At 49.9% G+C, this 17524-nt stretch overlaps 1 protein-coding gene across 10 annotated transcripts in view; it reads right to left on the reverse strand.

Annotated features, from left to right (window-relative positions):
* The window catches only part of LOC118389695 (acetyl-CoA carboxylase), a 49545-nt gene that overhangs the window by 4892 nt on the left and 27129 nt on the right, over nucleotides 1–17524 (reverse strand). For all 10 annotated transcript variants that reach the window (XM_052457245.1, XM_052457247.1, XM_052457243.1 and 7 more), the window contains 17 exons: nucleotides 16891–16932; nucleotides 15981–16196; nucleotides 15706–15861; nucleotides 15323–15547; nucleotides 14147–14302; nucleotides 12710–12856; nucleotides 12226–12495; nucleotides 11271–11368; nucleotides 10926–11046; nucleotides 10615–10725; nucleotides 4972–5115; nucleotides 4708–4828; nucleotides 3714–3810; nucleotides 2083–2179; nucleotides 1839–1974; nucleotides 1563–1740; nucleotides 1274–1386 (listed from right to left, as the gene is read on the reverse strand). In XM_052457245.1, the coding sequence (XP_052313205.1) occupies nucleotides 1274–1386; nucleotides 1563–1740; nucleotides 1839–1974; nucleotides 2083–2179; nucleotides 3714–3810; nucleotides 4708–4828; nucleotides 4972–5115; nucleotides 10615–10725; nucleotides 10926–11046; nucleotides 11271–11368; nucleotides 12226–12495; nucleotides 12710–12856; nucleotides 14147–14302; nucleotides 15323–15547; nucleotides 15706–15861; nucleotides 15981–16196; nucleotides 16891–16932 (2428 nt within the window). The remainder of the gene's footprint in view (nucleotides 1–1273; nucleotides 1387–1562; nucleotides 1741–1838; nucleotides 1975–2082; nucleotides 2180–3713; nucleotides 3811–4707; nucleotides 4829–4971; nucleotides 5116–10614; nucleotides 10726–10925; nucleotides 11047–11270; nucleotides 11369–12225; nucleotides 12496–12709; nucleotides 12857–14146; nucleotides 14303–15322; nucleotides 15548–15705; nucleotides 15862–15980; nucleotides 16197–16890; nucleotides 16933–17524) is intronic.

Here is a 17524-nt window from a genome sequence, read left to right on the forward strand (position 1 = left end):
AGTGAGGTCTGATGCAAGCTAGCTGCATACCGAGAACATTCCAAGGAAATTGTGTCAATGTGACAGCGTGAGCATTTGGGATGGGCTCCACTTCCTTTTATCACTGTATCTGTTCTGTATGACAGCGGGATCGTTTGGGGAAGCGAATACTCAAAACAAATCAAATTTGATTAGTAACATGCTTCGAATTCAACATTTGTAGACCTTACAGTGAAATATTTACTGACGAGCCCTTAACCAACAATGCAGTTTAAAAAAAGAAAAAAAAGGATAATAAGAGATAAAAGTAAGAAATAATTAAAGAGCAGCAGTGAGATAACAGCAGCAGTGAGTCAATGTACTGGGGCACCGGTTAGTTGAGGTATTATGTACATGTAGGTAGAGTTATTAAAGTGACTATGTATAGATGACAACAGGGAGTAGCAGTGGTGTGGAGAGGGGAAGGGGGGGGGCAATGCAAATAGCCATTTAACTAGATGTTCAGGAGTCTTATGGCTTGGGGTTAGAAGCTGTTTAGAAGCCTCTTCGACCTAGACTTGGCGCTCCGGTACCGCTTGCAGTGCGGTAGCAGAGAGAACAGTCTATGACTCGGGTGGCTGGACTGTTCTGCTACCCCAAGGCAAGCGGTACCATTAGCATGAGAATTATGTTGGTTCTATGTGAAATTGTTCAGGAGGTAGGTGAGATACATTCCCTCCCATTTGCTCAGCATGGGTTCTTTATGACTGTACAGCGCAGGCTCAGCTCAGCTCTCAGTATCACTGTCTGATGTGGTTCAGTGTTCTCCAGAATCCCTGGCTGCTGTGCTGCCTGTCTTCAGAGATTGATTTCTGTCAGAGCCAATCGGTCAGCCTCCCCACCACAGCCCCTAGAGGCCCGGTGCTGGCCCATAGCTCTATGGCTCCATGGTGCCCCTGTGAGCCCAGAGGAAAATCAATAGGCTGGGTTAGGAAGGAGGACAGGGCGGGGAGGGAGACAGCAGGCCCTGCTGATTGATCTAGCCCTGCTGTGATTGACACATCTCCCCAGGGGACAGAGCAGGGACGATACGATCACCCTCAGATAAAGAACAAGAGTGACAGGGAATTACAGCACACGCACGCACACGTGCCCCACTAGATATTATCATTCCTCCCTCACAGAGAGGGATACAGAGGGAGAGAAGGAGAAAGAGCAAAGCAAATGGGATAGTGGAGAGCACAGAGAGAGAACTGCATGAAGAGATTGACAGAGGGAATGTGAGAAAGTATGAATAAAGCTCTAGGACTCGGACCCAGTCTCTCTGCCAGGCCCATGTAGACCGGGTCCACCCTCCTCATGGTCTTCACCAGGTCCTTCTTCCTGAACTTGATCTCCACCGTCCCCTCTGGCTCCAACACTCCACCACTGTGGAGCAGAGAAGAGACGGATTCATCAAGATGACCGAGGCTCTACATCGCATCACAATGTCACTGATCTGAGCCTACATCAAACCGTGCATTGGTCAAGTGTCTAAGCAGTGACTTCTGTCTTTGGCATGCTGCCAAGAGGGGTTATGGTTAGTGGATGGAAGTCAAACTCACCGACTGTCCTTGTCAGCATACATCTCCATGTGGCGGGGGTTGATGGTGGGGTCTATGACCACCCAGGACCCCCCTCTCAGCTCTGCCTGGGGAGGGATGTATACCAGAACAGGCTGGCGGTACTCTCTCAGCCCATCCACGATGTAGGCTCCAAACTTCAGCACCTGGTCATACATGTCTGACAGAGGCACAGGAGAGGAATTTGATATGAGACTGAAAAAACACACACACACACTGGTATAACTGACAGATATATAAACATATATTCTATGGTACCTTTCATGCCTCCAGAGAAGCCCCTCCAGTTGGCGAACACCATGAGAGGGAGGCCCTCGCGGTTCAGGTCCTTGATGGCCTGTGCCGTCTTAAACGCAGAGTCAGGGAACCACACCTGGCCTGCCTGCTGGATGATCTGAGAGCAGGACACAAAGGGTTACTCGTGATCATGCGTTTCTGTGGGTCTTTATGTGAGTATACCTGTATTTGGGACACAAGTCAGTGTATATTAGGAGGAACTTACCTTGGCGTCAGAGTCCAGGTTTGCTGGATCGGCTGGGATTGACAGCTCCACTGATCTGGTTTCCACAGCAACCACTCCAGTAGGTATGCCACCAAGCCTTTGAGAGAGCAGAGGGTCACATCAGGACACACAACTATGCACCCCTGAGGGCTGATTGGTCAGGCGTTAGAGGTCAGACAGGTCAATGTGTGGGGTTAAGATGGGTGAGCTAGCTATGTGAAAGGGGGATACCTAGAAAGTTGTACAATGCATTCAACTGAAATGTGTCTTTTGCATTTCACCCAAAACTCTCAAATCAGACATCAGGCAGGAGGGGGTTTCAGTACTGGAACATGTAGATGGACTTGCATGACAGTGGGATGATCAGATAGACCATTTAACACATTTACTGCACGGCTCACACAACATCCTGTTCTAGAACTACATACACTCTAAACAAATGATGTTGTGACCAGGATGACCCTTGTGAAATAGACTTGGTAATGGTCTGGAGCCTCATTTATAAACATTTATAAACATGTACAAATATACCCCAAAACATGCGTGCGCCAGCTTTCCCGCAGAAGTTGCCATTTTACAAAAACAAAACTTGGTGTGAGAATATCCTTTCCTCCACGCAAACTTTACACCATGCGTACGTACATTTTCTAGTGGTTGAAGTATTGTATTGCAAGTATTTTGACATAGGAATCTATTCCTATTTATTTTCAGAACCAACGCAGAATAAATTCCTTCCCTTTTCTGGCCGTGATGGGTTCAAATCTTGAAGTAGCCATACAACAAACTACCATATGCATCTCTCATCTAAATTGGGCCTAGTGGCCAAGTTAACAGATAGGCTATGTATTTCAGGTTTTGCTGGATGCCATTCCATGCTACTACTGTTGGTAACCTACTGTACATTTTATGAGTAGCCTAGACAATGTTTCAGAATTCATGGGCAGCCCAGCAAATTAGGTTTGGGGGAGTCAATGGAAAACACTGTTGAATTCAAACGTTCTGCTGACAGATCCACAACATTTGGACGTAGTTTTTTTCATTTCAGAAGCTGTCACAGTCCATCAAATACAGCATAAGTTACTGCCAAAGGGGCCTCTCGAGTGGCGCAGTCTAAGGCACTGCATCTCTACAGACCTGGGTTCCATCTCAGGCTGTGTCATAACCGGCCGTAACCGTGAGTCCCGTAGGGCGGCACACAATTGGCCGGGGGAGCTTTACTTGGCTCATCACGCTCTAGTGACTCCTTGTGGCAGGCCGGGCGCCTGCAGGCTGACTTCGGTTGTCAGTTGAACAGAGTTCCCTCCGACACATTGGTGCAGCTTCCGGGTTAAGCAGGCGGGTGTTAAGGAGCGCGGTTTGGCGGGCCATGTTTTGAAGGACACGTGACTTCGCCTCTCCCGAGCAAATAAAGGGCGTTATTGTCACCATAAAAGGTGCATGGCGGAGTTACAACGCCCGTTCTCACACACAGTTTTATGACAGATCTGATTTATGATGGGAAACACGTACGGCGTGCAAATATTCAGTGTGACATTTACACACCGGTTATACATGAGGCCCGAGGTATGTTTATCAAAGGGCTATAGTGTGTCTATATCGCTTCCAAACAGTGGAGTGATGTGGTTCCTTACCTGGCTCTGCCCACCACCACACTCTGAGCCCACGGCTGCATGATCTCTGAGAACGAGCCATGGTCAAAGAACCCACTCTGCCACGGGCCCTTTGGAGCTGCACAGAGAAAGAGGAGATGGAAAGCTTAAATAATGTATTATTACAAAGTAAACATTTGTAAATAAGAAATAAAACATTCCGTTACTTGGCAGAAAAATGTTTTTTCCCCTCCAGATTCTACTCCTGTCATATTCATGAAAGCAAAAACAGTGTTTAAATTTTTTTTTTTTTTTTAACAGAAATCTCTAATCTTGTCAGGTCCCATGACGGATGAGGCTGTAAAGAGCCGAGCTCAGCTCTCCTGCTCTTGGCAGAGTGAGCGAGACAGGGCTAGTCTAAGAGGTTACCATTCAATTAAGCCTCCCCACTCATCACAACTAAAGACCGGTCTCCCCGCCCTGCCGGCCCCAATCTCTCCCCCTGCCCAAAGTTGTAATTACACTGATATGGAATCTGCTCAGGCCTGACCCTGCATGTATAACATGAGCCATCCATTCCCCTGCTATCTCTCTCTTCATCCACACAGCTAGAATGCTTCCCGGGGTTCACCGTGTCTCTCTCAGTGTCTGGAGAGCCTATAACCCTCTCTAACAAACAGGAATTAGTTTAACCCCTGACCTCTGGGAGATCTGCCTGAAATGATCATAGCGCAAATCGCAAGGCCAACCTTTAAAATGACACTCAGACTAAATTGAAGTGTGAAGAGCTGCTGTTTCAACACCTGTTGATGCAGCACCAGTGTGACTGGAGGAGGGGATGAATAGGACTACAAGTGAGTGATTATTATGACGATAGGAGAGATTTATGAAGATCCTTTATTGCACAGCGATTGAGGTGATGAGTGTGGCACAGAGTCTGCCTTACGCACAATGTGGCGAGCGAAGAGGCAGTTGCTTCTGGTTTGTGTAGTGCTGTAAATGTTCATGTCTGAGAGGAAGGAAGGAGGGTACTCACTCTGGCTGGGGCGTCCTGCCAGCATCCAGCGGGGGTCGTAGGGGGCCTTTGTGGGCATAAACTCCACCAGCCGGTCTATGGGGTCCTTGGCATTGATGATGGGCACGGGACTAGATCGGTCCTGGAGGGGAAGGGGGTGTAAACATCAACTATGAATTTAACCCAGCTTCACTGAAAAGCTGACAGCGTAAAAAGGTACATGTGCATTAGACGAGCCTAAATGGATGGACAATGGGTTAAATGCTGATACGAGCGGATGGTTACCTTGGGCATGTAGGAGAGCCAGTGTAGCAGCATGTGGACTCCCTCAAAGTCATCACACACAGTGCTGTGTGTCACACCGTTGTTGTGCATGATCTGAATCCCACCCAGCTGGTTGTTGGAGGTGTATACCTCTCTACCCAGCACCTACGGGAAAGAAGATGGGGGTGATGTCACATTCTGTTTACCATTCGTGATTTCTTCCATAGTCAAACCAAACCATGTTAGCCAATTTCCCTACAAACTACAAGCTGAGAGACCACCAACAATATTTACACATTAGGCATGGGTAGGTAATGGCTATTTTATGTTGTGACACCCATTCTTCTCCCTACAGGGACGAGCTAAACCCGCTGAGGCTGGGGATGGAGGGTGGTGTCCCTCGGGCTGTGGATCAATAGGATCTCCCATACAGACACAGACCTATCCCCCAGGTGACAGGGACCCTGCTGCTCCTCACCGCACCTTGGCCTCGTCAATACTGTCGATCGGTGGCCAGGGATCACTATCATGGCGTTCACTGGGCGCCACGGGCACCTGGCGTTCTCCCAGGCGGCCGCGTTATTGGTAACCTCCAGAGTGAATTAATACCGGAGATTTGTCCTCGCTGACACTCTATCCACCCACACTATCGACAGGAGCCATGACAAAGAGCTGCCCGCCTGCACTGCACACTGCCTCACAGCCTGTTTATGAGCACCCACACACATAGAAAGACAAGCGCGCGCACACACACGCCCTCTCTCACACACACACACGCTCTCTCTCTCTCTCTCACACGCTCTCTCTCTCTCTCACACACACGCTCTCTCTCTCTCTCACACACGCGCACTCTCTCTCTCACACGCTCTCTCTCTCTTCTCACACACACGCGCTCTCTCTCTCTCTCTCACACACACACGCGCACTCTCTCTCTCACACACACGCGCACTCTCTCTCTCACACACACGCACTCTCTCTCTCACACACACGCGCACCCTCTCTCTTCTCACACGCACATCACGCTCTCTCTCTTCACACACACACATCACACGCTCTCTCTCTTCACACACACACACACACACACACACACACACACACACACACACACACACACACACACGCTCTCTCTTCTCACACACACACGCTCTCTCTCTCTCTCTCTCATCACACACACGCTCTCTCTCTCTCTCTCTCTCTCTCTCTCTCTCTCTCTCTCGCACACACACACTCACGCTCTCTCTCTCTCTCTCACACTCTCTCTCTCTCTCTCTCACACACACACACACTCTCTCTCTCTCACACACACGCTCGCTCTCTCACGCACGCACACGCTCGCTCTCTCACGCACGCACACGCTCTCTCTCACGCTCTCTCTCACACACGCTCTCTCTCACACACGCTCTCTCACACACGCTCTCTCTCACACACGCTCTCTCTCACACACGCTCTCTCTCACACACGCTCTCTCTCACACACGCTCTCTCTCACACACGCTCTCTCTCACACACGCTCTCTCTCACACACGCTCTCTCTCACACACACGCTCTCTCACACACTCTCTCTCACACACACGCTCTCTCTCACACACACGCTCTCTCTCACACACACGCTCTCTCACACACACGCGCTCTCACACACGCGCTCTCTCACACACGCGCTCTCTCACACACGCGCTCTCTCACACACACACGCGCTCTCTCACACACGCGCTCTCTCACACACGCGCTCTCTCACACACACGCGCTCTCTCACACACACGCTCTCTCTCTCGCTCTCTCACACACACGCTCTCTCTCTCACACACACACACATACACACTCTCCCACACACACACATGCTCTCACACACACACGCTCTCTCTCTCTCACACACACGCTCGCTCTCTCTCACACACACGCTCGTTCTCTCACACACACGCGCTCGCTCTCTCTCACACACACGCTCGCTCTCGCTCTCTAACACACGCTCTCTCTAACACACACACACACACACACTGAATAGCACGTGTACGAGACTGCCTGTATGAGTGTGTGTATATTGGTTTATTGTGCATCTCTGCCGGTGTGAGAGGCTAATGAAGGATGGCATGGAGGCCACTGAACTCATTTTGGCGTCCAAACTGTTCCTGTGACCTGCCGGACCCATTAACCTCCCCTCTCCTGCCACACACACACACACACACACACACACAAGGGCGGGCGACCACGCAGGGGACACAGCTCAGTAAAACACAGAGAGGCGCTCGTTGCTCACTCTCAGCTCTCACCTCTTCGGCCATCATTTACTTTCTTTATTACCATTAATGGTTATGTCCCTGGCTACAAATCCTGGGCGCTCTCCTAAAGCTGTCAGGGCAGCCCGCGGCCCCGGCAAGCATTGCAGTCACCTTGACAGGCAGACGCAGGGCCTGTGTGCCACCGGGCTGGGCCTGGGTTCATTAAGATTCCACAGCAGAGGGAGAGGGAGGGTGGAGGGACATAGACCCACTGAGATATTTGTACCAGTAGTTATTATCCAGCCACCATACAAACAGGAGAAAGAGGTCCATCACTGAATTAGTATATCAAGATGTGTGTATGTCCTCTTCATACGGCTTTGGTGAACCAGGGAGTCTATGGGGATATAATGTGTGTTTTCTGTTGTTGCCATGGCTACTGCTGAATGGATGGACCATCATTGTGAATGAACACATTCAACTGTGACACATCCATTTGATAAATGTTACAGAAAGCTTAAAAATAGGAAACTATAGACTTACTGTCAACGTGGAAAACTGGGAATCATCGACTTGAGATGTTATAGTAAACAAAATTATAGTAAAAACTATAGATTTACTGCGACATGGATACATCTGTTAGTTAGTTTTTCTATTTTTCTATTAAAAAAAACCAACACGATACATTTTCCACATTTACTGTAACACAGACTGTAACACACACAATCTGACGCTTCTCTAGCAACCAGCACCAGAAAACGAGCGCGCACACACACACATACACGCACGCTTGCAGCAAAACCTGTGTTTTGTCATGAGCAGATTTGTCATGTATATTTGGAATGGAGTCATGTTAATGCAGAGACAGGGAGGAGAGATGGAGAGAGAGGGAGTAGAGATGGAGAGAGGAGAGGGAGGAGAGAAGAGAGAAGAGAGAGGGAGAGGAGGGAGAGGGAGAGGAGGAGAGACGGAGGGAGAGGAGGAGAGACGGAGGGAGAGGAGGAGAGACGGAGGGAGAGGAGGAGAGACGGAGGGAGAGGAGGAGAGACGGAGAGGAGAGGAGGAGAGACCGAGGAGGAGAGGAACGGAGGGAGAGGAGGAGAGACGGAGGGAGAGGAGGAGGGAGAGAGAGGAGGAGACGGAGGGGAGAGAGGAGGGAAGGAGAGAGAGAGAGGAGGAGACGGAGGAAGGAGAGGGAGGAGGAGGAGAGACGGAGGGAGGGAGAGACGAGGGAGAGAGGAGAGAGGGAGGGAGAGGAGGAGAGACGGAGGGAGGGAGGGAGGAGAGAGAGGAGGGAGGAGGAGGAGAGACGGAGGGAGAGGAGGAGAGAGAGGAGGGGAGAGGAGGGAGAGGACGGAGGGAGAGGAGGAGAGACGGAGGGAGAGGAGGAGAGACGGAGGGAGAGGAGGAGAGACGGAGGGAGAGGAGGAGAGACGGAGGGAGGAGGAGGCGGAGGGAGAGGAGGAGAGACGGAGGGAGAGGAGGAGAGACGGAGGGAGAGGAGGAGAGACGGAGGGAGGAGGAGAGGAGAGAGAGAGACTGAGGGAGAGGAGGGAGAGACTGAGGGGGAGGAGGCGAGACTGAGGGAGAGGGAGAGGAGGAGAGACGGAGGGAGAGACTGAGGGAGAGGAGGCGAGACTGAGGGAGAGGAGGAGAGACGAGACTGAGGGAGAGGAGGAGAGACTGAGGGAGAGGAGGAGAGACTGAGGGAGAGGAGGAGAGACTGAGGGAGAGGAGGAGAGACTGAGGGAGAGGAGGAGAGACTGAGGGAGAGGAGGAGAGACGGAGGGGAGGCTGAGGGAGAGGAGGAGAGACTGAGGGAGAGGAGGAGAGACTGAGGGAGAGGAGGAGAGACTGAGGGAGAGGAGGAGAGACTGAGGGAGAGGAGGAGAGACTGAGGGAGAGAGGAGAGTCGGAGGGAGGGAGGAGAGTCGGAGGGAGAGGAGGAGAGACTGAGGGAGAGGAGGAGAGACTGAGGGAGAGAGGAGAGTCGGAGGGAGAGAGGGAGGAAGGAAGCGGTGGGTTGTCAGTGCCCATGGAGCACAGAGAGAAAGAGAGAGAGAGAGACTGAGGGAGGAGGAGAGACTGAGGGAGAGGAGGAGAGACTGAGGGAGAGGAGGAGAGACTGAGGGAGAGGAGGAGAGACTGAGGGAGAGGAGGAGAGACTGAGGGAGAGGAGGAGAGACTGAGGGAGAGAGGAGAGTCGGAGGGAGAGAGGGAGGAAGGAAGCGGTGGGTTGTCAGTGCCCATGGAGCACAGAGAGAAAGAGAGAGAGAGAGACTGAGGGAGAGGAGGAGAGACTGAGGGAGAGGAGGAGAGACTGAGGGAGAGGAGGAGAGACTGAGGGAGAGGAGGAGAGACTGAGGGAGAGGAGGAGAGACTGAGGGAGAGGAGGAGAGACTGAGGGAGAGGAGGAGAGACTGAGGGAGAGGAGGAGAGACTGAGGGAGAGGAGGAGAGACTGAGGGAGAGTAGGAGAGACTGAGGGAGAGTAGGAGAGACTGAGGGAGAGAGGGAGGAAGGAAGCGGTGGGTTGTCAGTGCCCGTGGAGCACAGAGAGAAAGAGAGAGAGAGAGAAAAAAAAAATCTGCCTCAGCAAAACTTTTCATTCTGATTGGAGACAAATGATATGGGTGTCCTTCTCCCCAGCAGCAGCCTCAGGCGTCACACTGCCATTTCTATGCAAATAACAACTTGACGCTTCTCTTTCTATTATCCCACCAGGAGCTGCAGCAGTATGACTGGGGAGATGAGAGGAGGGGGGGAGGCGAGGGGAGTGGAGGGCCTGATCACTGAGCCGGAAAAATGTATACAGCGTGAGAGAAATAGAGGATCAGAAAACACCATTATAATTTCTATTCTTCGATTCAGACGGGACACCGTCTTTCCGCCTCCTAGTTAAGAGGGAGCTGTCCGTTTTATTGTTCACTCTTAAGGGATATATCCCATCTATTCAATGGCCATCTCTACAGTACAACACAAATATATACACACACACACCACTTTGTCCTCTTCCTCAAATTAACTGCAAAATAAATGGCATGACCAACTATTACATAGTAACAGTGAAAATCCAGATGAAAAAGCAGAAGCGTTAATTGCATGAACTCAGGAACAATCTATTCGGGTCACAGACGACGGAGCATAGTGCAAAAACACATTAACACGTCTCCTCCTCTCTTCAAAAAGAAAACAGGACAATTAAAAGAGTATTAAAAGACACTCACTGTATCTGTTTTCTAGATGGCTAATAATGTGTAGTCTTGTTGTTAGTGACGGCAGTGAGTGTTGCAGCGGACCTCTTATGGGAAAAGACAAAGAGCTCATGTCCCTCTGCCCAGAGGCCACATTGGAACGCTGCATCCTAGCAGAATACCTCTCAGTATTTTCGTGAGACTTTCGTGTGCCATGTGGTACAGCCAGGAAAGGGGGAGTGATGCTGGCTCTTACCTTGTTGAGAGCTCCAGCACCAGTGAGAATGATGTGGGAGTTCTCCACCTGAATAGTTCTCTGACCCAGCCTGACCAGGTAGGCTCCGATGCCGATGGCTCTGCACGTCACCTGGAGAGAGAAGAGCACACAGCCTGCTTAGGTAACCCCGAGTCAAGGGCATGTCAGTGATCCGGGTAAAAACCCATTCTTACATCTGCAATCCTCCGCCTCGTAAGAGTAGCACTTAGGTAGTAACACGACAGACCGTAAGTAGTCGTGTGTTTAGGCGTGCATGTGTGTGTCGGTCCATCCAGTGTGTCGGTGCGTACCAGGTTCATGGTGATGACCTCGTCGTAGGCCAGAGAGGACTCTCCTGCGATCATCCCGGAGCCCTTCAGGTTCTCCACCCCCAGACCGTCATCTTTCCCGATGATGTCAGTGATCTTGTACCTGAACAAGGAAAGGCTCTGTCAGACACATAACACCTCATCACTTCATCCCCCTTCTCCCATTGTCCGGGGGGCTTTTCATGTGTATTCATGCACAGCCCATTGATTCTCTCACAGGTTGTAGTTCCCCACTTTCTCTGCTGGCCAGTGAGCTGGATGTATTATCTGTATTGAATAGGGTGACAGTGAGTAATAATATGGCTGATGGGTAACGTCTGGACTCACCTGGACTCTCCCTTGTCCTCTGTGTGTTCACAGTAAACAGAATTTAGGGCAGACACTTTCTTGTAGTCCTGAGGGGTCAAGTACAAGTACTTGAAGCCCTGTGGAGAGAAACAAAAGACTGAATTAGCAGTCTGCGAGGGACATGCATACACTACATTGCCAAAAGTATGTGGACACCCCTTCAGATTTGTGTATTCGTCTACGTCAGCCACTCCCGTCAGGGTGTATAAAATCGAGCTAACAGCCATGCAATCTCCATAGACAAACATTGGCAGTAGAATGTCCTTACTGATGAGCTCAGTGCCTTTCAAAGTGGCACTGTCATTGGATGCCACCTTTCCAAAATTTCTGCCCTGCTAGAACTGCCCCGGTCAACTGTAAGTGCTGTTATTGTGAAATGGAAACGTATAGGAGCAACAACTGCTCAGCCGTGAAGTGGTAGGCCACACAAGCTCACAGCACAGGACCGCCGAGGGCTGTTTTTCATGGTTCGGGCTAGGCCCCTTAGTTCCAGTGAAGGGAAATCTTAACGCTACAGCATACAACTTTGTGGCAACAGTTTGGGGAAAGGCCCTTTCCTGTTACAGCATGACAATGCCCCCGTGCACAAAGCGAGGTCCGTACAGAAATGGTTTGTCAAGATCGGTGTTGAAGAACTTGACTGGCCTGCACAGAGCACTGACCTCAACCTCATTGAACACCTTTGGGATGAATTGGAACACAGACTGCGAGCCAGGCCTAATCGCCAAACATCAATGACCAACCTCACTAATACTCGTGGCTGAATGGAAGCAAGTCCCCGCAGCAATGTTCCAACATCTAGTGGTGTCCACACACTTTTGGTTATGTAGTGTACATGGGCAGAGACATCTGCTAACAGAGTCCTACAAAACTAATCATCTCTAATTTCTTAAACAGAACATCTACACCCCACTGCCCTATGCTGCCAGCTGACCTTGTAGGGGTCTGCCATGTCCTGCCAGGCCACATGGAACATGTGTCTGATCTCCTCTGCCAGGCCGATGCGGGCACCACTGTTGGCAGAGATGTAGATACGAGGGATGCCACTCTCCCTGGACATCTCCGAGGCCTGCAGGAACAGCAGGTCCTCCTGCGGCCCAAACGAACCAATCTTATGTGTGATGTCATTACTGATCACAATGATCTCACGCCCTGTCGGGTACTCTGGGGTCCTGAGCGTCATCCGCCAGGCCACCATGCCAATCTAGAGGGACACACACAGGTAAACATATTCATTCATGTCGTGGGGACGAGACATAAACTCAGCAAACAAAAGCAGGGGGCATTACTCTTCTTTGCATTTACATATGTATAGAGACAATTCCTGGCAAACAGCTACTGAACAATCCTGTCAAAGAAACACAGAGACACCTACAGATCAGAAGTGGAACTGCAAGTTTAAAGGAGTTACTCCTCACCTCGTTCCCTCCCGGTAGACGGTTCATCTGCACCAGCTGTCCCTGTGGGTCCAGGACCAGCTCTGTGAAGGTGAGCAGCTCGGAGGGCAGAGGGCATTTGGGCAGGTGGGCGAAGGTTTGAGTGGACTGCCACAGCTTCTTTAGAGCCTGGAGGAAAGAGGAACCACAGAGAGGAGTCAAGAGTCTGCTGCTCACTCTCAGTATAACATGCTTACTGTAGAATAGAGGGCTGCAGGGCCCCGACAGAGATCATTGCGGCGCCGCCGTCATTTTTCACGCTGCGGTTGGCAGCGGCTGGTCAGACAGGTAACTTTGGGATGAAAATATTTTTGTCGTCTCTCAGATTTTTTGCAAACGGTCCTCTTTCTGCTTTGTACACATTAGCCTACCTACTGTATTAACAAGTACAGCTTTGTGACATTTCTCACACACGCTCAGAATTTGCTGCTCTTCAAAACTAGTTGGGCGTGCAAGTCTCAATGAAATACAGTAGGCTGCCTACAGTGGAACGTGGCAGTGATCTTTCCAAGGAAATTCAACATGACTCAGACTATTAGTTCCCTAGTAACGTGTGAACACATTTTGAAAATGGAAAGAAGTGGAGAGAAGCTCGACCAACGTGAGTCGAGGTGCAATCAAAACGCGTGATCATCGGTGAAAAGGAAAAGGTGCAACACGAGCGCCGCGCACGCAGGTCCTCTTCTCCTAAAAGGAAGGCTACATGCTATATGCAATATGCAAACCATAGCTCAAGACAAAGTGCAAGTTTGAACTCTCATCATTGTTGCTGCTTCCAGTTCAGTAGCCATACGTGATCAGGTACGCGTGTGCTCTCAACGAGACAAAGTAGGCTATAGCCTATGCATGACCGGAGAAGCACGGGGCAGTTATCTTCCCAAGGAAATGTACTTCCTAAATATAATTTGGCTATAGTTTACTACATTGCCTAGTAATAAATATTGATCACCCATATTTGTCGCCGTCTGAAAAGGTAGGCCATAAAAATAGAGAAAGTGCAAGTCTCTCCAACTCTGCTCTCTTCAAACTACATCTAGCATGTTGTCTGACACAGCCCAGTAATACAACGTAAGGACCATATGAGAATCTCTGGTAATTGAATCAATTTCTTAAGTTATTTTTGCGCGGGGTGAACAAATCAGTCCTGCGCAGACCTCTAACGTAGAGCGATAACATGCAGGATTGACGTCAATTCCATCTAGATTCAGGGGAGACATTTGTATTTATAAATTGGGAATGTCCCTTTATTTATTTTATTTTGTGAGACCTTCGTTTCATGCAATTCATTAATTTTTTTTTAAATGGGAAAAGTTACAATTAACTTCCTGGATGGACATGCAGTTGACCTCAAACGTGGTCGTATGTTTTTTATGTACACCAGCAACTGCAACCACTGAGCTGCTGTGTCGAGGTCCGTACCTGTCTGACCATCTCAGGGAAGTCATAGACGTAAGTAGTGCCCAGCGACTGCGCCTGGAAGCGTTTGGACTGCAGCAGGTCCTTGGTCACGTAGGGGGTGTTGATGAGCATGCCATGCAGAGGTCCCTGCTTGTCCCCATACGCCTGGAACATGATCTGAAGGAGAGGGGACATGAGAGTCACTCGACACGCACAGACACTAGCCGCCACACATATCTACACAGAGAACACAGTATGCGATATGTGATGTAACGAAGACCGATATCCGCCATGGCGCCTGTTCCAAGAAACAGGAAGCGGTGACAACGCTGACCAAAGCTGTGGATGCAGTTCTAGCAGCAATAGGAGAACATGAAGTCGTGTTCTTTACCATCCCTATCAGTTGTTCCGTCTGATTAGGTCCTTTGACCAGACCTGGCAACCTGAGTGGTGTCCTCACATTAGAGAGATATGGACTCCTCAGAAAGAGAACACTGTTTCTCTTGTGCTTCACACAATAAAGTCCTTTTAGAATAAAAGAAAGGACTTCATCTCACACATCTGGCTACGGAGACACGTCAAGGGGTCCATGAGAACAAGGTAGTAAGAATGGGCCTGGCCACGCCTGTGCTAAGTGTTGATGAATACGGTTGAGGACAATGCAACGGATCCTCACTCAACTCAGCGCCATCGACCAGCTCCAAAATAGAACTCTTCTCTCATATTCAACATCATACAGCGAATATGGCAACCTGCCACAGAAAAACTAATGGTGAAGCGTTACAGTTCATTCTTTCTCCACCGTAGTAGTTGGGGCGTTATTTTATACCCATCTTAGCTGCCTGCATATGCTTTCTGCCAATGACTGTTTGACTCATGGAACTTTTACCCGGGTACAGCAATGGAATGGGATAATATATAGATGGATGCAACCTACCTGTTCTCCTACATAAAAATACCATGATCACTGCTAGTCTTGTCCAACAGGCTAGAGGCTGGGCAGACAACTTACAGAACCCTCCACAGATGGCATGTCATTTATTTCTTAACTAAACTTCCAAATATTTGATCATGAACCAGGAGTTGCCCATTAAGGAGCATTCTGGGAGCTGAGGGTTCAGTGTGAGGCTGTTTCCCCTGCCTGTGATTGCTTGGGAGTGTGGGCCGTGGGGGATGAAAGACGTGCGAGTGCCCCACCTGTCGGTCTTTAGGCCCCAACTGTCCCGTACGGGAATCGGTGACCTCCTTGTACAGGCTGATATCCAGGTAGTAGCCTGACTCGTTGGTGAGGAACAGGCGGATGGGGATCTGTTTGCCCGTGGGCGTCAGCCGGATGTTGATCTTCAGCTCAGCCTGGAGCACCCGGAGCTTCCACAGCCTACTGCCGTAACGCATCACCATGGAGCGCACCGACTCCTCGATCTGAGCATGTGCACACAGAGGTTACGAATGAAGCATATAAAAAACACACACACACACAGCACCAAAACGCATCACTACATGTACAGTGAACGAACATGGATAAAGACAATGTACAGGTGAACAGTGCATGTACAGGTCTTGGGTGTGCTGCCACTGACCTTGGAGGGGTCCATGATGACGGTGGGGACAAAGTTGAGGAAGATGTGGTTGCAGTCGGTGCGTACGGTGGTGTTGTTGAAGGCCACCTCCAGCTCGTCCATGGCCTCCAGCAGCAGACGCTCTGCCTCGTTGTGGAGGTACTCAAAAGACGCCTCCTGGCGATAAGACACAGGACGGGAGCAGAGGTCAGAGAGGGGCACGTTTTCACGTACACACAAACTGAACAGGTGTATTAATCACACACACACAAGTCGTGTATCACTATCGCCCTCACCTTGGTGACCAGGTCTGAGTGACGGATGATGGCCCGGACAAAGAAGCGGTAGTCGGTGACCTCTGTTCCCACCTCCACGCGGGCAGCGCCCAGGTACAGGTGCATCTTGTGGTTGGCACAGGGGATGGCGGTCAGGGCAAAGTTACGCATGCGGTTCAGCTCCAGCTGGAAGGCCAGCGCCGGCTCCAAGTGACGGTAGATCCTGTCCTCCTCAAACTAGACACACAGGGGGACAATCAGTTATACAGAGCAAGATACTCTCACACCAACCAATTGAGGGTTCAAGGAATGAGAATGCATTTTCCTCAAGGCCTACCATCACCCAATTGGCTGTTTCAGGAGCATTGGGTTTGTATGAGACTAGAGGGTGCCCGCCAGCCATACACTGCATTAAGTAAATGAAATCAAAAGCAATCGCAGGCTGCTAATGGGTGTCATTTCTCTTAAATGGGGGACATAATTAAATAGTTAATTACGGTAATGGGTTTTGGTGGTGCCATTGTAGTGAGACTATCAGGGGCCTAGGCGGGGGAAGAGCCATCATTGATCATAACGGAGTGACTTTCAGTGCCAACTAAGGGGTGAGCAAGGAAGGAGGAAAGGTACTTTTTCTGCATCCATCTTATTGAAATTGCCTCACCTCTATTGTTGCCATGATGTGAAACTGACACTTGCTTAGCTCTTCCGCTGTAACTCTAGTCTACACATTGAGAAGCATGGTCACTCGGGCTCATCTTCCATCCAAGTTATATATTCAGTCTGTGTGTTACCACTTCAAATATGAATTCCCTTATCTTTTTGAGATGGATTGAACCTGTTCATTGACCACTACCACTGAGCAGACCATTAGCTGTTGTTTTATGGTCACTCATAAAGTCAATGTTCAGATTGACACACAGAAGACACTCACCTTGTCTCTGGACCGGAAGGTGAAGAACTTGGGGAACTCTCTCTGTGTGAGAGACAGACAGGAGAGGAGAGGAGAGGAGAGGAGAGGAGAGGAGAGGAGAGGAGAGGAGAGGAGAGGAGAGGAGAGGAGGAGAGGAGAGGAGAGGAGAGGAGAGGAGAGGAGAGGAGAGGAGAGGAGAGGAGAGGACAGGAGAGGAGAGGAGAGGAGAGTTACACAAAAAGATCCACATGCTGTGAAGAACACGTTGTCAACCTAGCAGGTCTCCTGGTTAATACAGACAGAGAGAGTTAGGGCTTTGAGTCCAGGATTTCAAGAATCCCTGCTCTGCTGCAACTAAGTTACAGAACCAGCTAGACTGAAAATAGACATGACCTCTAGAGCATAGAATGTGAATGACCTTCTAACCTCACTAAGTGGCTACATTTCCTTCTACAGTTCTACATTTTCCCCCTTCATGAGCCGTGAGGAGCGCTATGTGAACTGCTGTGACAGTGAGGAGGAACACTATATGGCATCGGCCTGTGATCAGGAAGAGCCTGTTTAACATTCAACAGCCCTGATCTCTTCCCATTTGTGCTGGTGTCTGAGGGTGGAATTACAAGTGTATTCTCCCAAACTGCCTTTTCCCATAATG

The sequence above is a fragment of the Oncorhynchus keta genome, chromosome 11 (assembly GCF_023373465.1).
Source record: "Oncorhynchus keta strain PuntledgeMale-10-30-2019 chromosome 11, Oket_V2, whole genome shotgun sequence".
Taxonomy (NCBI): Eukaryota; Metazoa; Chordata; class Actinopteri; order Salmoniformes; family Salmonidae; genus Oncorhynchus; species Oncorhynchus keta.